Source organism: Notamacropus eugenii, chromosome 2 (assembly GCF_028372415.1).
Source record: "Notamacropus eugenii isolate mMacEug1 chromosome 2, mMacEug1.pri_v2, whole genome shotgun sequence".
In the NCBI taxonomy this organism is placed as follows: Eukaryota; Metazoa; Chordata; class Mammalia; order Diprotodontia; family Macropodidae; genus Notamacropus; species Notamacropus eugenii.
In genome coordinates this window covers 347,926,219-347,951,317 of record NC_092873.1, presented here as the reverse complement: position 1 = coordinate 347,951,317, position 25,099 = coordinate 347,926,219, and the positions used below count along the sequence as shown (strand labels likewise).

Here is a 25,099-nt window from a genome sequence, read left to right as displayed (position 1 = left end):
TGTCCTCACCATCCCCCTTGCCACCCTTATCCCTACTATTTTTCTCCTTTTCTCTAGTCTCCTAACCTCATTTCATTATGCTATCTCTCAACCAATGAAATGCAATACTTTGGTGCATCATGGACACTGACACATAGTGGACCTTGAGGTTCCACGTGCCCTCACTCCTCCTTGACAAATTTTGAGCATGGAGATTATGGAGGAGTTAATGGTTACAGCCAAGGTAGAAAGAGGAAGGAAGGTATTGGGAGTAGGCAAGCGTACAGTCAGGAGCATACACTTAACAGTGTGGTTGTGGGTGGTCAGTGCAGCTAGTGTGGAAGCTGGACCAATAGGAGCATATAATAGGCTGGGGATGTTCCGAGTCCATCCTGTCATCCTCAGGTTGGGAAAGCCGGACCTACTGCTTACATGTGTAGGCCAGCTCCTCCTGTACACACTGCTGGCATTCAACATAGCAGCACCATTGCACATGACAATGGCAAGAGAAGGCCACGAGCCTGCTCTGAGTGTTGTAGCCCCGACCACAGCACAGACTGTCACAGCTGGTCTCCCTAGAGCAGGCCCGCCCTGCTGTACCTGGAGAGTACTTGCTGGGCCGGCAGAAGCTAGGTGAGTCATCGATGTATACCAGGTCGCCGGGCCGAGGGGCTGTGCCCTTAGCTGGGTGGCTGGACCTTGGGGGTGCCCATAGCTCTAGGCGCCCCAAGGCTTCGTTGGTGGTGCTGGAGACCTTGACAGCGGAGTCATAACGTAGTTTTAGCAGCTGACCTGTCTCCCGGAATGGGGAGAGTTGCTTCCAGCAGGTCCTCACGGCACAGGAGCCAGAGACACCATGACATTTGCATGTGGTCTTCAGACCGTTCCTCACAGCCTAGGTGGGAAGGGAGAGAGAAGAACTCTTGTTAGCTTGGGCCAGGACGTAAGGGGGGGTTACCTCTCCCTCTGCCTGAGCCTCCCTCACCTTCCTTCTCTGTCCTAACATACCCTCCTTTATCCCCTTAACATTCTCTGAAAAGGTCATATTACCACTCTCTGGATTTTGGGCAATAAGAGAGGCTAGGGAGGAAAATGGAGGAAGGAAAAATAGAGGGAAGGAAAAGAGAAAGGAGAAACCTTTCAAGGCTTGGCTCAAGTGTCTCTTCCTACGGGAAGCCTTTAGTGATCTCCTTTGTTGTCAGTGGCCTTCCTCAACTTAACCTATATGTTCATTCACATATTCCTCAGGGGAATGTGAGCTCCTTGAGGGTAGAAACTATTTTCATTCATAGAATTATAGATTTAGAGCTGGAAGGGGCTGTAGAAGTCAACTGGCATAGTCTCCTCATTTAACTGATGACACTTCAGAATGGTAAAATGACCTTTTCAAGGTTATGTAGGTAGTAATAGGATCATAGATTTTCAGCAAGAGGGAATCTCCAAAGTCATCTAATATAACATCCTTATGTTGGACATCAGGAAACTAAGGCCCAGGAAGTTAAGTGATTTGCCTGAGATCACGCAGGTACCAAGTGTCAGAGGTGACATTTGAATCCAGATCCTCTGCCTCCAAATTCAGCGCTCTTTCTATCACACCATACTGTCTCTCTATTGTTGCCTCTCTGTCCCCAGTACCTTGTACGGTGCCGTATATACAGTAAGTGCTTAATAAATGCTTATTGAATTTATTTAATAAAGGCTAAGTAGAAAAAAGGGATATTTTCTAGCACATTCTGTACAAATCTTTAAAAGAAGAAGCACAACTAAAATTTTCCATGAAATAAATTGCCCCATCCCTTTTTTTTTTTCTGCCTCAAAACCTGCCCCTAATCATAGGATCATAGAATTTCCAGCTTAATTTCATAAGAATTTCCAACCTTAAAGACCAGCTAGTTATCAGGCAGTGAGGTGGTTCAATGAGTAGAGACTTGGGGTCACCTGCCTCAAACGTTCCATAAGCTATGTGACCTTGGTAAGTCACTGTCAGACTCAGCTTCCTCATCTGCAAAATGGGGATGATACCTGCCAGAGTGGTTGTAATAGCCCATGTAAATCTTAAAGTGTTTTTGTTGTTGTTCAGTAGTGTTCACCTCTTCATGGCCCCATTTTGGATTTTCTTGGCAAAGACATGAGTGGTTTGCCATTTCCTTCTCCAGTTCATTTTAGAGTTGAGGAAACTGAGGCAAACGGGATTAAATGACTTGCCTGGGTACACAGAGCAAGGATTTGAATTCAGGTCCTCCTGACTCCAGGCCTGACACTCTATCCACTGTGTCATCTAGCTGCCTCTAAAGTGTTATGTGAGTGCTATTATGACCACCTCTTCATTTGACAAAGGAGAAAAATGAGGCCCAGAAACAGAAAGTGACATATCCAAGGTCACTAAGTAATGAAGGTATGATTCAAAACCTGTTCCTCTGACTCCAAACCCAGGGTCTTTTCCATTTTACAGCCTGAACTGAAAATTGTGTACTGGGGGAGGGATGGCAGTGAGGGCATGCATGAACATATGCCATCTAGATAATACCAAAGCTGCCTTCCACCCTTTGCCTACTACTCAATTGCTATGGTGTAGTGAAACAATACAGGTCATTGTTGGTTCCTAAGCCAGCTCTCAGTTTGTCCTGGGACAGTTCAGTGGGAGAGAGCCCTGCCAAGAGACCTTGATGCCCAGCTGCTCAGTCCTGTGCTCCAGTGGAGATAGAGGCTGCCCCGGGGGATGCCCACCTTAATGCCCATGTTGGTGTTATGGGCATCCATCCGGGCGCGAAGATCCTTGCTTCCTTTCTTGGGCCCCAGGAAGTTGCTGAGGAATTTGGTGCTATATTTGAGGTTGTCCCCACATACACCCCACTGCCAGGCCTGGCGGTTCTCCAGGTCAGGGGAATCATCACAGGTACAGCGTTCCATTCGGCCTGCACTACAGGCCCGGGCCAACGCATGGGTGAGGGCTGCTGAGGACACTGCATATAGGAAGGCGGTCTCCTTGAAACCTGTACCAGAAAGAGAGGAAAGAGGCAGGCAGACACACACACACAAACACACACACACACACACACACACACACACACACACACAGAGAGAGAGAGAGAGAGAGAGAGAGAGAGAGAGAGAGAGAGAGAGAGAGAGAGAGAGAAGGCTGAGTTCTAACAGTGAACACCGGCCTTCTGGGAGCCCTGAGTGACAGCAGAATTATATAATCATAGACTATCAGAGTAGTAATGGATTGGAGAGAACTGGCACAACTAACCAACCAATCAATAAAAGTTTGTTAAGCATCTGCTCTGTACAAGACTCTGTATACAAAAAGAGGCAAAATGCAATCTGTCCTCAAAGACCTCATAATCTAATGGATGAGAAACAAGGAAAAAAATATGTATGAGTAAGCTATGTACAGGATAAATAGGGAATAATTAGCAGAGGGGAAGGCACTAGAATTATGAAGAGTAAGGAAGGCTTCCCGTAGAAGGTGGGATTTTAGCTGGGATTTATAAGAAGCCAGAGAAGTGAGGAAGTGGAGCTAAAGAGGGAGAACGTTCTACGCACTCGGGAGAACGTTCTACGCACTCGGGATAGTCTCACTCTACAGTGACCCAATGTGGAAGGAACTTGTCCAAGGTTGAACAGCAACTGTTGGGGCATTTGAGACTCCAACTAGAAAATGCTTCCCTGTCACCCATCTCCCTTTCTCCTGAGACACGACACAGGACAAATGTGCAAATTCCATCTCTCCAGGTTTTAGATTCAAAGAGGAAATATTTTTTCTTTGGATGGAATAACAGCCTCCATCCTCTGTAAGCAGGGTCATTACTGGCCCATATCTGCCATTGGAGGTTCCTCCCAAAGCTCTCTCTCTTCTACTTTGGCTCTGATGTTCTTGAGGCTTGAAGGTTGAGAAGCAGCTGACCTCCTCCCCCCTCTTCTAGGAAGCCTTCCTTAATTCCTCCTGTGTTGGTAAATCCCTTTCTCTTATACCGCTTTTTTTTTTTTAAACAACTTCTCTACATGTAGCTTTACCTATGTTTATGTCTTATCCTCCTACTAGACTATAATCTCTCTGAGGGAAAGAAGATTGCCTTATAATTATATTTTGTATCTTGCTCCTAACACGTAAGTATGATCTGCACATGGTAGGTACTTAACAAATTTTAAATTTTAAATAATAATCAAATTTTAAATGAATTACTTTATTAATAAATAGACCATGCTAATTATTGAGTTAATTAATTTAAATTTAATTTTAATTAATTTAATTAGATAATAAGTTAAATAATAACTTTTAATTTTAAATTAAAGTTGCAAGGACTTCACTGGCCCACTCATTCAACTCATCCTCAAAAGAAGTCCTTGACATATCATATCTGACAAGTGATCATTCATCTTCTGCTTGAAAAACTCCAGTGAGGGGGAAACCATTTCTTTTAGGGGTAGTCAGCTACACTTTTGGATTTTAATTAGTATGAAGATTTTCTGACACAAAGACTAAAATTTGCCTCTTTGAGAGTACTACATCATGTTATTAGCTCTCTTCTCCAGGGCAAAATAATACAGAAAGGAGCAAGGCAGAAAGAAACATGGAAAAAGATGTTAATGAGTAGGAAAGAGAATGTCACCAACTGGTCCATGTGCAATCTGAATGGTGGCTGAATGACAGCTCTTCAAATATTTCAAAACTAATATAATGTCTCCTTCATATAAGCCCATCCTCATATAAGGACTTAAGAAACTTCCCCTACCTTGGTTGTCCTCCAGCTTATCAATGTCTTTCTTAAATTGTGGTCTCCAGAACTGAACTAGAACTGATTTAGGTATGGTCTTACTGGACAGATCACGCCAGCCATCATACAGGAGAAAAAATGATACTTTAATGGGAAAGAAAATTAAAACTTTTCTGATTAAAAGAGGAGAGGTCAGTAGGCACTTTAAATGAAAATACAGAAGAGTTAATAGAAACCTAGAACGGTAAATTTATTCGAGTAAATTTGGAAGTAAACTGGGTTTATATATATGATGATGCAGTACTAGCACTGGGGGAGAAGTGTCTCTTTAGAACTCTAACGTCTTCAAAGGGTATTGAGAGAGTTGGATAAGAAAAACAGACGAAGTGGGGGGAGGTGGACTGATTCTGTTCTGAAAATTTTAAGAGAGGAAAGACAAGGGAGGGTAAAAGAAATATGCTAGTATAGAAAGGAGGAAATAAGAGGTAGAATTTGCTATTTCTCACAAGAGCACATAGGGTATATAAGAAGAATACATATACATAAAGGGAGAAGATGAGGAGCTGTTATCAGCTGAATATCATTTATATCTGAACCAAAGGAGAGCTGAACACACACACACACATACACACACACTACCAGTTTAGTATAGAAATACATACACAAAGAAACAAGCAAGGATGATAGGCAGAGGGGATGTTACAAGGGAAGCTAATATTGAGGGAAGGTATAGTCAAACAAAAAATGAAATTTCCAATCCTGAAGTGATGATTAAAAGAGAAGCCCAAAATGGGAATCCAGTGTGGGTACCTATCAAATGGGGAATGGCTGAACACATTTTGGCATCTGACTGTATTACTGTATTGTACCAAATGATGAAAAAGATGATTTCAGAAAATCTCAGCTAGCATGAACTGATGCAAAGTGTTGTGAGCAGAACTAGGAAAACAATTTATACAAAGACTACAATATTGTAATTAAAAATATCTTTGTTGAGAGGGGGTGGAGCCAAGATGGCAAAGTAGAAGGATGAACTTGCTCTAACTCTACCCCCATAACCCATAAAATACCTGTAAAAAATGACTCTAAACAAATTCTAGAGCAGCAGAAGCCACAGAAAGACAGAGTGAAAGAGATTTCCAACCTAAGACAGTTTGGAAGGCCAACAGAAAAGGTCTATCATACCAGACTCGGAGCAGAGCACAGTCTAGCCTTGGCCACACAGCATGGACAGGACTGGTCTCAGGGTGCGGAATCACAGGCAGCAGCTGTGGTTCCCACATTTCTCAACCCACAAACCCCAAAGACAGCTTCAAGGGTCAGTAAGAAGGGAGCAGGGTCCAGATCTAGCTCTGGCCTCAGGGAGGCAGCAGCCACTAAGGCAGCAGCATCCATTTTTGGAGGCTTTCACCTAAAGACCTTGGGGGAATTGAGTGGCCCATCTGGGTCATAGTTCTGAGTGGCAGTCCTGGGGTGAGGAGGAGTGCTGGCATGGCAGCGCTGGTGGTGACTGTGGAGAGGGAATCCTACTCATACATCCTGGGCAGAAAAGCTAGTGGTTGCTCCCAGACCAGAGCACAGGTCAGAAGAGGAGTAAACTCCTCTCCCTTGATTGTCCACTTTGGAGGAACTGAGAACTTACAGGTCCCTAGATTATACCCTCTACTTGACAACAGACTCAAAAGTAAAGTAACTGGCCAGGAAAATGCCCAAAAAAAGAGAAAAAAAAAATAAGACTATAGAAGGTTACTTTCTTGGTGAAAAGGTGTTTTCTTCCATCCTTTCAGATGAGGAAGAACAAAGCATACCATCAGAGGAAGACATAAAAGTCAAGGTTTCTACATCCAAAACCTCCAAAAAAATATGCAGTGGTCTCAGGTCATGGAAGAGCTCAAAAAGGATTTGGAAAATAAAGTGAGAGAAGTAGAGGAAAAATTGGGAAGAGAAATGAGAGCAATGCAAGAAAATCATAAAAAGTGAGTCAACAGCTTGCTAAAGGAGACCCAAAAAAATGCTGAAGAAAATAACATCTTTAAAAATAGACTAACTCAAATGGCAAAAGAGATCCAAAAAGCCAATGAGGAGAAAAATGCTTTAAAAAGCAGAATTAGTCAAATGGAAAAGGAGGTTCAAAAGCTCACTGAAGAAAACAGTTGTTTAAAAATAGAATGGAGCAGATGGAAGTTAATGACTTCATGAGGAACCAAGAAATTACAAAACAAAAACCAAAAGAATGAAAAAATAAAAGATAATGTGAAATATGTCATTGAAAAGACAAATGACCTGGACAATAGATTCAGGAGAGACAATTTAAAAATTATGGGACTACCTGAAAGCCATGATCCAAAAAAGAGCCTAGATATCATCTTTTGTGAAATTATCAAGGAAAACTGCCCTGATATCCTAGAACCAGAGGATAAAATAAATATTGAAAGAATACACCAATCACCTCCTGAAAGAGATCAAAAAAAAAAAACTCCTAGGAATATTGTAGCCAAATTCCAAAGTTCCCAGGCCAAAGAGAAAATATTGCAAGTAGTCAGAAAGAAACAATTTGAGTATTGTGGAAATACAATCAGGATAGCACATGATCTAGCAGCTTCTACATTAAGGGATCAAAGGGCTTGGAATATGATCTTCCAGAAGTCAAAGGAACTAGGATTAAAACCAAGAATCACCTACCCAGCAAAACTGAGTATAATACTTCAGGGGAAAAAATGGTTATTCAATGGAATAGAGGACTTTCAAGCATTCTTGATGAAAAGGCCAGAGCTGAATAGAAAATCTGACTTTCAAGCACAAGAATCAAGAGAAGCATGAAATGTTAAACATGAAAGAGAAATCATAAGGGACTTACTAAAGTTGAAGTGTTTACATTCCTACATGGAAAGATAATATTTGTAACTCTTGAGACCTTTCTCAGTATTTGGGTAGTTGGAGGAATTAAATACATATAGACAGAGGGCATAGGGTGAGTTGAATAAGTAAGGATGATATCTAAAAAAATAAAATTAAGAGATGAGAGAGGAATATATTGGAAGGAGAAATGGAGAAATGGAATGGGGCAAATTATCTCTCATAAAAGAGACAAGAAAAAGCTTTTTCAATGGAGGGGAAAAGAGGGGGAGGTGAGGGGAAATAGTGAAGCTTATTCTCATCACATTTGGCTTAAGGAGGGAATAACATGCACACTCAATTTGGTATGAAAACCTATCTTACAGTACAGGAAAGCAGGGAAGAAAGGGATAAGTGGAATGAGGGGGATGATAGAAGAGAGGGCAAACGGGAGGAGAGAGTAATTAGAAGTAAACACTTCTGGGGAGGGACAAGGTCAAAAGAGAGAATAGAATAAATGGGGAGCAGGATAGGATGGAGGGAAATATAGTTAATTTTTCACACATAACTTTTATCGAAGTCTTTTGCATAACTACACATATACAGCCTATACTGAATTGCTTGCCTTCTCAGTCAGGATGGGTAGGGAGGGAGGAAGGGAGGGAGAGGAGTTGGAACTCAAATTTTAGGAACGAATGTTGAGAATTGTTTTTGCATGCAACTGGGAATTAAGAAATACAGTTAATGGGGTATAGAAATCTGTCTTACCCTACAAGAAAAGAGAGAAGATAGGGAAAAGGGAAGGGAGGGATGTGATAGATGGGAGGGAAGATTGGGGGAAGGGATAATCAGAATGCACAGTGTCTTGGAGTGGGGGGAGGGGAAGGATGGGGAGAAAATTTGGAATTCAAAATTTTGTGGAAATGAATGTTGAAAACTAAAAATTAATGAATTTTGAAAAATATCTTTGAAAACTTAAGAACACTGATTAAAACAATTACCAATGATGTCTCCAGAGGACCCATGGTGAAGGATCTCATGCTCTTTTAATCTGAAAGGTAATAGATTTAAGGTGCAGAAGGAAGCACATTTTTTTGAAATGACTACTATGTGGACTTATTTTACTTGACTGTACTTATCTGTCACAAGTGGTTGAGTTTTTTCTCTTAATTAGGGTGACAAGTTAGTAATAGTGATGAAAAAAAAAGACCTTTGAAAAAAATTTTTTTTAATGTAGAGAGGAAGAGAAGAGAATTCAGAAGGAAACAGACTAGCAGGGCAGTTTTGAAATTGACACATGGACTTTATTACATACTTTTAAAAAAGTAAGTGGTGAAGATTCACGGTTTCCTATACAATTGTCTTTCTGTATTCTGCTGTATGTATGGAAATGCTTTTTTATTGGTACTTCAGAATCTTTAAAAATAATAGATTTGGGAGAAAAAAGAATGGGAATTGTATAAGAGATCCCTCTGAGGTTACTTTCCATTTACAAAATACATGTATATACTCACTCCATCTTTTACGGGAAACCTTCCTTAACCCTTAATTCTAGTGCTTTCCCCCTTTAAAATTATTTACTATTTATCCTGTATAATTTACTTTGTATATATTTGCATGCATATCATCTCACCCATTAATTGTGTGCTCCTAGAGGGCAGGAATTATCTTTTGCCTCTTTTTTTATAGTGCTTAGCACAATGCCCAGCACATAGTAGGCACCTAATAAATGTTTATTAAGTGAGTGTGTATACGTATATAAATATATACATATAAAGAAATATAGTATATATTTTACATATGCATGTATATTACATATGTATATATATATTACATGTATATACATGCACACCTGTCTAGATACACACATATACCCGTATACAGTCAGTTTCCTTTGTCCCCTATGCCCTTCACTCTCATTCTTATCATTTCACTTGTATTATATAACTCCACTTAAATCAATACTGTGGTATCCTGGAAAAACTATTGGACTGAGATTCACTGAGCTGGAATCACAGGATATCAGAACTAGAGGAGTCTTTAGAGATAATTTGGTCCAACCCTTTAATGTTACAGAGGAGAAAAGTGAAGTTCAGAGAAGGTAAATGATTTATCCAAAGTTACACACACATGCGCGCTCACACACTCAGGTATATATGTATACAATATATGTATAGGTAAGATATATCTATAACACATATGTTTATAGGACTATAAATAATTATGCAATGTAACATATAAATATTATACGAAACATAATTATATAGTGTTTTAAGTCTATTATCTTCCCCAACAAACTCATTTTTCAGAGAAGGAAACAGAAGCCCAGAAAGGTCATATGACTTGCTCAAGGATAAGCAGCCTTAAAATAACATAATAATTATTATATTACAATATATATTAAAATAATCTAATTATTATAAGCATTATATAAACTGTTATTGTATATGTCTATATATTGCAGTGCATAGTTAATTGCATGCCCTTCCCCATTAGTATGTGACCTCACTGAGGGCAGGGACCATGTTTTTACCTTCATTTGGATCCTAGGTACATAATAAGTTTTTTAAAAATGCTTGTTGATTGACTGAAGGAAGCACCTACCTCTTTTCAGGAGCGCTGTTCTTCCCTCCAAACTACAGTTCCAGCGCTCATGGCGGAATTGGGCCTGGCACTCAAGGACACCCAGGTGCACAGCATCATACAGGGTCTCAGCTAGACCCGGCTCACGCCGACATAGTTGCTTTTGCTTGCGGGAAAGCTTCAACAGGTCACACTGCTTCAGGTGGGCTCTGCTCTGCAGGGGAGCTGTGGCTGAGCCCAGTCCAGGGAAGGGAGTCAGAGCTTCTCTCCCTGTCAGGCTAGTGGGAGTCAGGGGAAGAAAAAAAAAAGGCTTGGTTAAGTCTTATGAGGAGAAGGAAATAAGTGGAGTGGCACCAATCTGGGGACACTGGGCAGTGGTAGCCTTGTGGAAAGAGCCTTGGAACATGGGTTCGATTCCCTGCCTTGCCACTTTTCAGCTGCTTAGACTTGATTAAGTCATTATACCTTGCTGAGGCATACATTTGCTCTCTGAAAAATGTGTGTGTGTGTGTGTGTGTGTGTGTAAAAATACTTAGACTTAAAGATTTATATAAATGTCGAATATAAGTATTATGGCTAGAGAAGAATCCAAGAGGGTATTAGAGAGCCAGTCTTGGAGTCAGAGAGACTTGGGCTCAAATTCCTTCTTTTGACACCTACTAGCTTAATCATCATTAACCTTTTATGCCAGAGACAACCCTTTAAGACTGTAAGTTACAGATGAATTGCCAATATTCATTGGAGGAGGTTCCCAGTCTAAGAGTTCCTTATATTGATGAAAGCACAGGTCCAGCCTCCTAAAATATTATCATGGCTGAGACAGATAAAATGGACTTCCCAAAGAGTAAGCCTCAAACTTAGTGGTCTGTTACTTCCGAAAGTATTAGTCCTTTGCAGTCCAGGCTCTTGATGCCTTTCTCAATGTAGAACATTTGTTTGTTAAGTTCTTTTCCCACTGTGTTCATTTTGATCCTTTCCCTTTCAGGGTGTCTCCCCATTGCACAGAAGAGAAGATTGAGGTTTAGGGAGTAAAGATCATTTGTACAAGGACACACCTTGGCTGCAGAGATGGAATTAGAACACTAATTCAAATGGCGCCTCCTCATTGAGGTTGGATTGGGATTGAGGTCCAGAGAGACTGTGATTAGCTCAAGGTCATAAGGTTATTCAATTGGGAGAGAGTGGAAAGAACCCTGAAATGGGAATCCATTGACCTAGGTTTTAGTCCTAGCTAATTAGCTGTGTGATTTTGGGTAAATTACTTCCCTTCTCTGGACTTCTTTTTCAGATGATCTCTAAAGGCCCTTCCAGAACTGACAACCTGTGATTCAAGTCCACTGAATCTAAGTCCAATAGCCTTTCCAGAATACCAGGGTAATAACAGGAGGAACAACGTACATGAGAATGGTAAGAATGAGCATGGTGGGCTTAGGGGAAAAGGAGACTGACTGTTTCTTGAAAGTTGGAGATAAGATGAGATATATGATTTTTAATTGTCTAATCATTGCTTGTGTTCCCCAGCTAGGCTCCTTGAACACTGGGATCAATCTTCTTATCTGCTCCCTCTCCCTTCCCTCCATAATGCCTAGCACAGTGCTGATCACACAGTGGCCCCTCAGTAAGATCTAGCATGAATAGCTGAATGGATAGACTTAAGTGTTTCAGTCCCTTCCTTTCTTCTGATGCAAAATATTGGAAAAGCATAACACAAACTGGATTAGAGAACCAGTTGGTCCTACAGCAATGAGGAACAGGTCTAGACTGGCTAAGGAAAGCCAAAGAAGGTGAGTCAAACATTCAGACAAATCCTATTCTCTTATAATCTGTCATTTCATCACCTCTTCCCATTCTTCATCACCATCAAGATCATAACCTATATGCGTAAATGCTGAAGGGACATGGAGTAAAGACAGAACCAGAGTGGGATAGAGGTCATGGGAGACCTCAGAGGAGGTCAGTGTTGAACTGGTCTAATTTATCTTTGCAGTTTTACCTCATCCATTCCATTTCTGGATAGCTCTAATTATTAGAAAGATTTTTCTTATACTGAACTGAAAATGAAGTTCTTCGCACTGTAGCTTCTGTCCTCTGCTCCTTCATCTGCTGTCTGGGCCCAAACAAGGATAGGAATCCTTGCCGAACCTGTTATTTCACTGGGAGTACCCAGCGAGGAAATTCCTTTACCAATGCAGGCCCAGGACATCTTTTCTGTAATTTAGAGTCTTGCAAAGTTGCCTGTCAGAGGTTAAATGATTTACTCAGGGTCATTCAATCAAGTATGTACTGAAGATGGTTCTTGAACTCAGACCTTCCTGGCTTTGAAGCCAGCTGTTTGAGACTAGCTCTATGGCATGCTGCCCCAGAAGAAGCATTCTAGTTTCTTCTGCTTGATACCCCTCTCCATCCTGGTTACCCTCTTATGGGTACAATCTAGCTTTTGTCAATGTCCTTCTTTAAAAAAATATGGTACCCAGAATTGAACATGCTTCAGTTGTGATCTGTCCACAGCTGAATACAGTGGAAGTATCACTATTTCCCTCACTGGAAAAGCTATACTTTTTTTTTAATACAGCCTGAGATTGATTGCATTAATTTTGTTGCTGGGTCATGGTGCTGCTTCATTTTGACTTTATGATCCACTGAAACCTTCAGATCTTTTTCACATGAACTGTTATAGCCCTATCTTTCCCTTGTACATGTACAACCGATTTTTAAAACCTAAGAGAAGGGTTTTCCATTTGTGAGAGATAGCATGATCTTGAAGAGCAAAGAGATCTTGAAGCCAGAGGTTCTTGGGATGATCTGTGTGACCATGACCAAAACATCTGACCTCTCTGGGTCTCAATTTTCTCATATGTAAAATATGGACAAATAATCTTTATGATACCTCCCTCACAGAGTTGCTGTAAGAAAAGGATGTGTTAGTAAATGTTTAATAATTAGTTTGCACATTTTTAAGTCTGATCTGAAAAATTAGCACTATCTCTATCACTTTTAAAAGTCTAGACAATGAATAAAACAATAAATTGAATCCTGATTTGTAGCATTTTTGGTATAAATGCTTACATTGAAAATTTAGCAATTGCCTCAATGATGTGAGCTGGCTCCCCTGTATATTCCTAGATACACTAGAGAAATGTAAAAATGTTACTATTATCACTTTATTTGTAGCAGCTTCTACAAGATGATTCATCTCTGTGGGAGCTGGAGGAACCCTGGGGGCTACCACAGGGGAAAGTCAATCCTCAAGATATTGAAAGCAATATTACCTGAATGCCATAAGATCATGTGAGAGATCAGGAGATAGGGTGAGATTTTCCGTGCAGGCATGCAGCTTGTCCCTTCCTCTTTTTGCTTTTGCAAGGGTTTTACCCTTGGTTGTCTGATGCTCTTGACTATCCAATTCCCATTCTATCTAACCCTTTGCAAAACTTTAATGAGTTTTAATAAATCATGTGACTTCTGAAAAGGAACTCATCTTTTAAATGACACTGGTGGATAGAGAGAGATTACCCAGCCAAGCAGGTGGGAGGTGGAGGTGGGTGCTCCCAGGGAATTCCTCTCCTTCCCCCTTGGAGCATGCTTAGAGTTTTCATTGCTGGTTCCAATGACCATGTGGGTACCATAGGGCTTCTGTCCAGCTATGTGGTAGCCTGGAGCTGAAAGAATTTTAGCATGACATAATCCCATTTGGGACAGCTAGATGGTACAGTGGATAGAGCACTGAGCCTGGAGTGAAGAAGATCAGAGTTCAAATTCAGCTGTCTGAATTACTAGCTATGTGACCCTGGGCAAGTCATTTAACTCTTATTTGCTTCCATTCCTCATCTGTAAAATGGGGACACACTGGAGAAGAAATGGCAGGCCACTCTAGTATTTTTGCAGGTGCTACCATCAGTTAAAAGAAGACACAACTTTTGGCTCAGTTTCTCGGCTTTGATCCTTTCATGTGGCAAGTAGTACACTTTGTCCCTAGATTCTTGTGAAGGAGGTGGGGAGGCAGATAGTGCTTATTTCCCTCAGCCAAGGGGAGCGTGGACTCAACTATGCAACCTTGCGCCAGGAACTCTGGCCTCCATTTGTGCTTTATGGTTGTTGCTTCTTTTAATAATTGACTGAACACCTTTCACCAGGTGGATATCTAGGCTTTGAGGCAACTTTGTCAATTTAAGAGGTCCAGGAATCCAGACAGGTACCAGGACTGGTTTCCCCGGGTGAAATGGTAAATGTTCTGATCTATAACCGGCCCCTGGACCCAGATGGCTCCAGAGGAGAAAGCATGACTGGTGACTTTGCACAGCCCTCCCTCACTGTAATACAATTCACTTGCAAGTCATGGCCTGACCTCCACGATGTCATGGTCCTCTTCAAGAACAAAGGACAAACCACAACACATGTTAACAATCCTGAATATGTTTTGTGTTCTGATGAGACTTAAGTATTACCCTCTCTGTTGCTTGTAACAGTGTTGATAAGTTGTTACTGAATCCTATTCTGTTCATCCATGCTTGAAAGTTTTTTTTTATATTTAGCATTTCTTGTGTGGTAGGAATAAACTATCTCTCCCCCATGTAATTCATATTATAGGTTGAGTACCTTTTGCTACTCCTTCTCCGTCTAGAAGCTCCAGACATGAACAGTAACCTAAAATCACTCCTGAGGATTTGGGGGTGGGGCATAAATGAGCTGAAGACAGTAAGAATAAGGGCCCTAAGCCTGCTCAATACAGGAAGGCTCCTCCAGGACTGAACCCTGGCCTGGATCCAGAGCAGAAAAGAACAAGTACTTTAGGCCCTTAGGGTCAGCAGAAGTTCCTCAAGGTTGTTGTTGGCTAAAGCCGTGTTGAAATTTTCATAATTAAAAAAATAATAGCTAACCTTTACAGACCACTTTAAAGTCTGCAAACTGCTCCTAACCTATTCTATCTCATTTGACCTCACAACAACTTTGTGAGGTAGATGTGATTATAATCCCTATTTTGCAGATAAGGAAACTGCGCCTGAGAGGGGTTAAGTGACTTGCCGAGGGTCATACAGTGAGTGTCTGAAGTAGGATTCAAATTTAGGACATCAGGACTCCCAAACCAGTGCTTGATCTGACTTTGCCATCTAGTTAGCCTCTCAATATTTCCCAGCGATATCCCATTTTCTTTCCATACTCTTAGGTGCTACAATAGATAAAGTGCTGGTTAGGAGTCAGAAGACTTGCCTCAGATATCTACTGGTTGTGTGACCCTGGGCAAGTCATTTAACTGCTGTGTGCTTCACTTTCCTCAACTGTAAAATGGATAAAACGATAGTATCTACCTCACAAGATTGTTATGAAGATTAAATGATATGGCATATGTAAAATGTTTTCTAAACCTTAAAGTGCCATATAAATGCTAGGAGTTATCTTTAATGTTCAGTAGTGTTTGTTATTCAGTCCTATCCAACTCTTTGTGACCCCATTTGGGGTTTTATCAGCAAAGATACTGGAATGGTTTGTCATTTCCTTTTCCAGCTCATTTTACAGGTGAGGAAACTGAGGTGAGCAGGGTTAAATGACTTGCCCATGGTCATACAGCTAGTCAGCATCTGAGACCAGATTTGAATTCAGAAATTTAAGTCTTGACTCCAGACCCAGCACTCTACAGACTGTACTACCTAGCTATCCCATTATCATTATTATATTATCCTTAATATTGAGTATGAGCTGAAGCACTTATCATACCAGGACCCAGGGGAGCTCAGGGTGGTAGGAAGAGAAGGAATCTAATGATTTGTAACTGAGTACCCTCTAATGAGCAATGTGAAAGGTGCCCCAGAAGCATATGGAAATCCCTACTACTAGGGAAGAAAATTATATGTTACACTCCCTTGTTGGTTAATGGATTAAGAAAGTGACAGCCTACTTCTCAGAGCACCAGTTTTTGTTGCTATAGAACTCTATGTGTCATGTGGGATACCTATCAAGTATAGAACAACCTAAACCACTGTCACAGATCCCATTATCCACCCTAGTCAATTAATTTCCATTTCATCTAACCCATTGCTCTTGCCCTATGAGATCCCTGTGTATTCTAATTCTTTATAGAAGTCCCAGTTGACTTCAGTGTTTTAGAAGCCTCTGTTATTCATCCTTTGTTTCAAAGAAGACCCAAGGATATCATGAGGTGATGTCTTCACTCGTGAGTGAATTATATTTAAATGAGGCAGAGTTGCACAAAGTCATCAGCCTCATTCTCTCTTCCAGAGTCATCAGAGTCCAGTGGCAGGACAAAAGTCAAGAGGATTGTCAATAACCCAGGATGCAGTGGATGACCTTGGCATCTTTGATGTCTGATCAAACTCTAAGTGCTCCACAAGGCCTGCTTCAGCCACCTTCTGTTGGAACAAATTGTTTCCATCCACCCATTCCATCAGGGGAAATCTTTATATGCATGGGATAGACACATCATAACTCACCAACTGGGTTTGAGGTCTGTTGGTTACCCTCAACCCCATAGTGACCTCTCCCTCCTCTGAGCTTCTGTAGCAACTATTGCCTATATTTTTTGTTGAGTCATTTCAGTCTTGTCTGATTCTCATGACCCCATTTTGGGGTTTTCTTGGTAAAGATACTGGAGTGCTTTGCCATTTCTTTCTCTAGATCATTTTACAGATGAGGAAACTGAGGCAATTAGGGTGAAGTGACTTACCCATGGTCACATAACTAGTAAATGTCTAAGACCAGTTTTGAACTCACAAAGAATATTCTTGACTCTAGACTCAGAACTTTATCCACTGTGCCACCTAGCTGCCTCATACTTCACAATGCCTTGTGTATATGATGAATGCTTAGTAAAGAAATTTATTGAATCAAGGAATTAAAAAAATTAACAATAATGAGATAAACAAGGTTGGTTCCTGAAGCCAACTCATCCAAACCAAGGACCCAGGGGGCCCCAAAGCCAAGATATATTCTCTCCTTCCTTGAGCTGTTTCTGGAAAGCAGTGAAACAGTCTTACTCTTCAGCCATCCTGAGTATCTCCTCATAACCTTTAGCCACCTTTTTCACAGTGACAAAGATTCAAAGGAACGAATGATCAAGCTTCAGGCTTGTGGTTGTGACTTTCCTCCAATAAGGCTGACTTGTTGAATGACCACCTTCTCTGTTGGACTGAAGGCAGAAAGACCCACATGTGTAAGATGGGTCCACCCCCATCACAAGTACCTTCAGAGAACTCCCATGGATGGAATCCACCAGGTGCAGCCAACTCAGTGGGGAGCTAATCTCTAAAACCACCAAGCAGGGACAGATCCTATCAGACTCCATCCCAGCCAGCCGTGGCCCTGGGCGGCAATCCCAACCTGAGTGGAGGGAAGAAGCTGGCTAATAATTAAGCTGGGGGCCAATGGGTAAATTTCCAGTCCACTGCTGTCCAAATCAAAACCCTTCCCTGAAACCTGGCATTAAACCTTCAGTTTCAGGATCCTTACTTGATTCTTCCCTGGTCCCTAGCAGAAGCCATGGTTCATCTCAACTGACTGGTGCCCACTTCAACTGAACTAAGAGATCAGTTTCTAACAAGGAAAGCCTGGCTGTGGATGGGCTATGCGTTGGGTAGGGTTATATCCCTTCTTTGTAGAGAGAATTTATAATTCAAGTAGGTGTAGGACTAGATGACCTCTTAGGTCCCTTACATTTTAAGAGTCTGGGTGCTTGCTCCCTTCTCACATTGGGTTGTGGTTCAGACGATTCTGAGGCAAGAAACTGAGAAGTTTATTGGCCCATGAGGCTGTGAAATCCAGAAGCACAGGTCAAGAGGCAACCCAGTGAGAGGACATGAGTTCATGTGGCTCCCTTCTATTTAAGTTCTCCCTACCCTGAACCCTGAAGATCACACCCAGAAGGGAAGATATGCTATTGACATGTCTTCTTTTCTCTATCAATCCAACTTCTTCTTTGTAAAAGGAAAAGATCCTTCCCTTTCTGCTCAAAAGAAAACAATACTAATATAGAAAACAGTGTCTTGTGATATTCTGACTTAAGACCCACCACCAGAATTGTGAAAAGAAGTACAGTGGATGAATGGTATAACTGAAGAATTATCTTTATGAGTACTACCTTCTATTGCCACATCCAGTGGTTAGCTTAACAAACTTTGTGTCTCTAACGCACTGTTGGTGGAGTTGTAAACTGATCCAAACACTCTTGAAAGCAATTTGAAACTGTGCACAAAGAGCTACAAAACTGTACATATCCCACATCCAGTGGTTAGCTTAACAAACTTTGTGTCTCTAATGCACTGTTGGTGGAGTTGTAAACTGATCCAAACACTCTTGAAAGCAATTTGAAACTGTGCACAAAGAGCTACAAAACTGTATATATCCTTTGATCCAGCAATACCACTACTACAGCTGTATCCCAAAAAGATAAAAAAAGGATAAGGACAAATATATATATATATATATATATATATATATATATATATATATATATATATATATATATATATATATATATATATATACATACACACACACATAAATACACACACACACACACACATATATCTCAACTCTTTTCCAAAGATTTGGAAATTGAGGGTATGTTTATCAATGCCTGAACAAGTTGTAATATATAAATGCGATGGAATACTATTGTGATAAAAGAAATGATGAACAGGATGGTTTTGGAAAAACCTGTGAAGGCTTGTAATGAACTAAAATAAAGCAAAGTGAACAGAACCAGCAAAATATTGTACACAGTAATAGTAATGTTGTATAATGATCAACTGTGAATGACAGCTATTCTGATCAATATAATGATCTAAGACTAAGATAATTCCAAAGGACTTGTGATAAAAAATGCTATCTACCTCCAGAGAAAGAATGGATAGAGTCTGAATGCAGATTGAAGCATAATTTTTTTCACTTGCTTTATTTCTCTTGTTTTTTTTTTGCAACATAGTTAACATGGAAATATGTTTTGCATGATTTCACATGTATAATTGACATCGCATTTCTTGCCTTCACAATGGGCAAGGGGAGGGGGCAGAAGAAAGGGAGAGAATTTAGAACTCAGAGTTGTTTAAAAAAAAAGAATGGTAAAATAAATAATTTAAAAAGAAGAAAAACATATTGTCTTACCCAAATTTTGGATTTCTCTTATGTCTAACCAAACTGGTATTCTAGTACATAGCATACACTTAATATGTATTTTTATGTGCTCCTTGATCAAAACTGTTGGTGAATTAGCGTGACTTCATAGAACTGTCAATAAAACATGCTTCACTCCTCTTGGCAGAGAGGTGGCGAACTATAGATGTGGAAGTGGTCATGTGTTGTAGGTAGCTAGATGGCACTGGGCCTGAAGTCAGGAAGACCTGAGGTCACATCTAGCCTCAGACAGTTACTACTTGTGTGACCGTGGGCATATCTCTTAACTGCTCTCTGCCTCAGTTTCCTGATCTGTAAAATGAGGATAATAGCACCTACCATGAAGGGCTGTTGTGAGGATCAAATGAGATAATATTTGTAAAGCACTCAGCACAGTGCCTGGCTCATGGTAAATGCTTAATGAATGCTTGTTTCCTTCCTTGGCAGAGACTTGATAGACTATGCAACTGGGCATACGTGGTCAGTCATGACCAATATGCTCATTCATTTTGCTTAATTATACTTCTTTATTATAAGAGACATGTCATAATGTTAAAGGTATGGAGGAGTTTTAGGGATATGACAGGGACTTTAAAATAAAGAACACCAATGAAATGTTTTTTAAAAGGCAAAAAATAAAAATAAGTCAAAGTGTGCCTGGATTTCCCAAGTCTTAAGGTGTCAGCCAGAAAATCTACTTTCAGGTTTTAATAGAAAGAAGCTTTTAAACAAATACCTGTCACTTACTAAATTAAGTGGAACCCCATGATTGACTGTAGAAGTCTAATAAAAAGTGAGTTAATTTTATTAGCAATAATGATGTTTAGTTGCCCTTAATGATCAACAAAGGCAACCAACCGGACAGAGGCCTGAGGAGATACCTGGCCCCTGGTCTGCCAGCTGCCCAGAAGCCCTTTCCCTTACGTAGGGAGATTAAAGCAAAAGCAGTTATAGAGAATCAACTTGCTTCACACCATTAGCAATAACTGAGTATTAGTGTAAAGGTCCTGGACCCTGGCATTCTGAATTTGTTACGCATCTAAATGACCTTGTGCCCAATTCTTCGATGAAATAAGAAAGTGTAACAGAGAAGACAACTTCTCTCCTCCCCCCAAAAGGCAAGCCCATCCTGGTTGGCTCTCCAGCCTCCCATCTGAGCTCTATTCCTAACCAGGTCACATTTCCCCCTTCCCTGCCCCCACCCCCTCACCCCAATAGTCTTCTGTTAGTGTTAGTATAAGAACAAACTGACTGAGTTTCCTCATAGTTGATAGCTCTGGAGCTGAAAGGGACCTCAGAGGCCATATACTCCAATCTCCTCATTTTGCAGATGGGGAAGCTAAGGTCCAAAGTAGCTCAGACAACTTGCTCAAAGTCGAACAGGTGGTGATGGTGGTGTTCAGTTATTTTTCAGTCATGTCTGACTCATTGTGACCCCATTTGCGGTTCTCTTGGCAAAGATATCAGTGTGCTTTGCCATTTCCTTCTCCAGCTCATTTTACAGATGAGGAACTGAGGTAAACAGTGTTTTAAGGGACTTGCCCCGGAGTCACACAGTTAGTAAGCACATGAGGCTGGATTTGAACTCATGAAGATGAGTCTTCCTGACTTCAGGCCCAGCACTCTCTCCAGTACACCATCTAGCTACACTAAGTCACACAGGTAGTAATGATTAAATACAGGAAATTAAGATATTTATTCAAATGTGTTTGTAAGCTATTTAACTTTTAATGATCACCTATAATTACATGTCCCACAATTCATGAATTAAATCACTTTATCTGCCTGGGTCTCAGTTTTCTCATTGATAAAAGAAGCTATTGAATACCTCACCAAGTTGTTCCTTTTTTCCCCCTTTGGGAATTGCTTTTATTACCAATTTCTATTCATTGCCAAACATTGAACTACTCTATAAAATGAAATGTAAATTTGAATAATAGAACTTTTTACTAAAAGCATAAGCCCTTATGATGAAGGTTTCCTACAATTCTTTATGATAAGTCTAGGGTTCTTTATCAGTTCACTTGCGGTCCCTCTCTATGACCAGTTAAGCTTAATTTAATTTTGTGTATTAAGTATCACTGCCATTGGGTTGTTCTAAGGAGAGTGGTTTATAAGATGCTATATTTTTGTAAACTATTATTATTAGCTTAGAAGCTATTAGGTAAACAATTAGCTTTCAGAGGTTCATGAACTTGCTAATTCTTCTCCGTGGTTATGAGAAGCTTTATGTGGTCTTCAAGGTCTATGTTACTGGATCCAATCCTAGTTCCAGTCTTTCTCAGTTATGCTTAGTGATTTATTCCCCTACTTAAGAAACCAACCAACACCCCCCACCCCCAATTGAGCTGGCTATGTGTTCCCATCCTTATCACCCCACTCAAGGAAGTAATCCCTTTCCCATTCTCTCCTCCTCCAACTCTATATACCCCAGGGACTCAAGTTGTTACCTATGCTGGAAGTGGTCCTGGCTCTCAGGTTTCTCTGTTATCTATCCCATCAGTTTTGAATCTAGGCAGCTCCCTCTTCAACCTCTGTCTCCCAAATAGAGAAAAGACAGCCTCCTTCCCAAGTCTCTGCTTCCTCCAGTCTTTACCTTATACCAGCTTCCTGTTTTTATCTTTGCTCCTTCTTGTTATATTCTCTCTCCCCACATCCCCCCCCCCCAAAATTGCTTACTCTGTAGTTTCTTTCTGCTATATTGGGAAAGAGAGAGGCACAGGGCTTGGAAAGGCTACAGAGAGAGAAGTAGAAACATCCTGTGCTATTGGCTCAAGTGGACAACAACAGCTGGTCTGGGTTGGTTGCCTGTCTTCTTTAAAGCAGTCCAATATTCTAGAATTTAGGGTAGTTGGGAAAGCAGAGATAGGCAAAAAACCCTAAAACTGGCCTGACTCTTGGAAGAGTTTTTTGAAGATGAGCTTGGGACCTTTGCAACTGATTAGAGGTTCAGGTTAGAATGTTTAGAAACCTGAAGGATGCAATGACTTTGATTAGTGAGTTTGCTTGGAGAATGGGGCAATCCCAAGAAAACCATTCACAGGAACTTGACACAGGGAAAGGTATCTCCACCAGGATTGGGGAGAAGGTGAGAGAAAAAAAAGTTTACCAAGGAATATCTAGGATTGGAGATAGGCCCGCCAAGCTGATAGCTTCTCAGTGGACTCTGCCTGCTCTTCCACCCCCACCCCATCCCCAGCTGAAAGTGTTCTCCCAAATTTCCCTAAAGCATTTAGTCTACACCTATTCTCCATCCTCCTCATCACATCCTACCTTGTATTTCACTCATTTGTTTACAAATGACAGAGCAGTGCATTGTGGGAATGTACACATCTATCTTTGTATCCCTCACATTTACCACAGTGCTTTGCACATAGTAGACATCTGTTATTCTGAACAATATTAATATTAAAATTCTTTACATGTCTTATTTGGTCTTTACAACAACCCTATATGGCAAGTGATAATATTATTTCCATCTTACAGATGAGGAAATTGAGGCAAAAGGAGGTTAAGTGATTTGCTTTGGATCTTTTCTTCCTACCTTCAAGTTCACCTAGCTACCATTGTACCTGTAAAGTTGAATGTTAGCATGCCAACAGAGGATCCTGGAGAATTTCCCATCTTTTAGCTAGCTCCAAAGCACCTGAGTCAGTCTAACCAGGACTCTCCTCTAGACAAGCATCAGGTCTTAAACTTCTTGGTCTCAGGTTCCTTTTTTGTTGTTGAATCACTTCAATCATGTCCGACTCTTCTCTTTGTGACCCTATTTACTGTTTTCTTGGCAAAGACACTGGAGTGGTTGCCATTTTCTTCTCCAACTCATTTTACATTGAAAGAAATTGAGGCAACCAGGATTAAGTGACTTGCCCAAGGTCACACAGCTAATAAGTGTGAGGCCAGATTTGCTCAAAGAGCTGTCTTCCCGGCTGTAGGCCTGATACTCTATCAACTGCATCACCTAGCTGTCCCAACTATTGGTATTTTTCATATTATAAATTGAAATGTCTCAATATTATTATGAAAACAGTTTTGACCTTACAGAACCCCCTCCCAAAAAGGGTCTTCAGGACCCCTGGGCATCCCCGGGGGGATGAGAAATGCTGCCCTAGACTCCTCAGAGTATTCCTGCTGAGGCTCTCCTCAGGAGGTAGGGGTTAGTTGGAAGAGGACCAAGGCAATGGTTCTCACGGGGGCAAGTCATGTCAGGAGGGCCTAGAAGCTTTGCCTGGCATTAGATCCCATGCCAGCCATGGGCTGACACCCAGAAACTAGTAAAGCCTTCTTGTTGTGTCCGGCTCTTAATGCCTGGGCCCAGTGGGCTAAAAAACACCCATTAGATGCTCCAGATAACAGGCTTCCTCTACTGGGGTTAATTTACATAGAAAGCATTCACAGTGTGCTTTCATCTTCAAAATCTAGGTCTGCCCCTCACCCCCTAGTCTGGGGAGTGGCTCCAAAGTGGCTGCCCCCTGCCCCCCCAGCACAGGAAGAACCAATGACTTAGTCTCACTACATTCGCCTTTCAGATAGGGGGTCTTCTCCTACCAACACCCCCAAGAGATCCCTGGAGGGAGAGAGACTTGCTTCTTCTGTCCTTCTAAGTCTTGGAATCTAAGTGAACTCCTGGGTTTCACTTCACTAGTCAGTCCTTCTTTCCCCTAGGCTAACCGAAACCTAGGAAGTGGCTAGGGACCTGGACTTTGACTCAGGAAAGACTAGAGTTTAAATCCTCCTACAGGGACTTATAACTGTGTGATCTTAGGCAATTCAATTAAACTCTCAATGCCTCAGTTTCCTCATCTGTATAATGGGGCAAGAACATCTACCTTGAAGGGTTGTTATAAGAATTGAGAGAATATATGTAAAACCTTTTGCATACCTTAAAGTGCTACATAAACATCAGATAAAACCCTTCTCTTTCATGAAACCTTTGCTGACTTCCCCAGCCCACAGGAACTCAATCTTATTCCCTCCTCAAATACATCTCCCAGATTCCTTTGTTTCCAGGTAAACAAAGTTAAAATGACACTTATATGAGGCCTTTCCAAATTGCTAGTGCCCTCCTCTACCTTCCCCAAATGACCTTGAATTTATCTTGTATATACAAATATATGTATATCTATATATAGATAGCTAGATAAAAGTATAGATACAGACGTAGATATATGATTTCCCCAAATAGATTATAAGCTTCTTGAGGGCAAGGATTATTTCATGTTTGTCTTTGTATCCTCATTGCTTAGCACCAAGTTTACAGAGTAGGCATTTAATAAATACTTGTTGACTGATTGATTACTCTGGCATTTATATCCCTGGTCTCTATCTGTCTTAAATCTTAGTCCCTCTTAATTACATTAAATTTAAAATTTTTTGCACAAACTCAACGCTACCAAGATTAGGAGGGAAGCAAAAAACTGGGAAAGAATTTTTACAACCAGTGTCTCTGATAAAGGTCTCATTTCTAAAATATGTAGAGAACTGAGTCAAATTTATAAGAATACAAGTCATTCTCCAACTGATAAATGGTCAAAGGATATGAACAGACAATTTTCAGATGAAGAAATTAAACCTATCTATAGTCATATAAAAAAATGCTCTAAATTACTATTGATTAGAGAAATGGAAATCAAAACAACTCTGAGGTACCACATCACACCTATCAGATTGGCTAACTTGACAAAACAGAAAAATTATAAATGCTAGAGAAGATGTGGGAAAATTGGTACACTCATGCATTGTTGGTGAAATTATGAACTGATCCAACTATTCTGGAGAGCAATTTGGAACTATTCCCAAAGGGCTACAAAAATGTGCATACACTTTGACCCAGCAATACCACTTCTAGGTCTGTATCCCAA

General features: G+C 40.7%; 1 protein-coding gene across 1 annotated transcript in view; it reads right to left on the bottom strand.

Moving 5' to 3' along the window:
- Nucleotides 1-306: 306 nt before the first annotated feature.
- Nucleotides 307-25,099, bottom strand: part of WNT9B (Wnt family member 9B) — a 47,800-nt gene continuing 23,007 nt past the window's right edge. Inside the window, 3 exon segments of the mRNA XM_072645941.1 lie at nucleotides 307-874; nucleotides 2,707-2,972; nucleotides 10,137-10,393. Coding sequence (XP_072502042.1) covers nucleotides 401-874; nucleotides 2,707-2,972; nucleotides 10,137-10,393 — 997 coding nt within the window. The 3' untranslated portion in view covers nucleotides 307-400.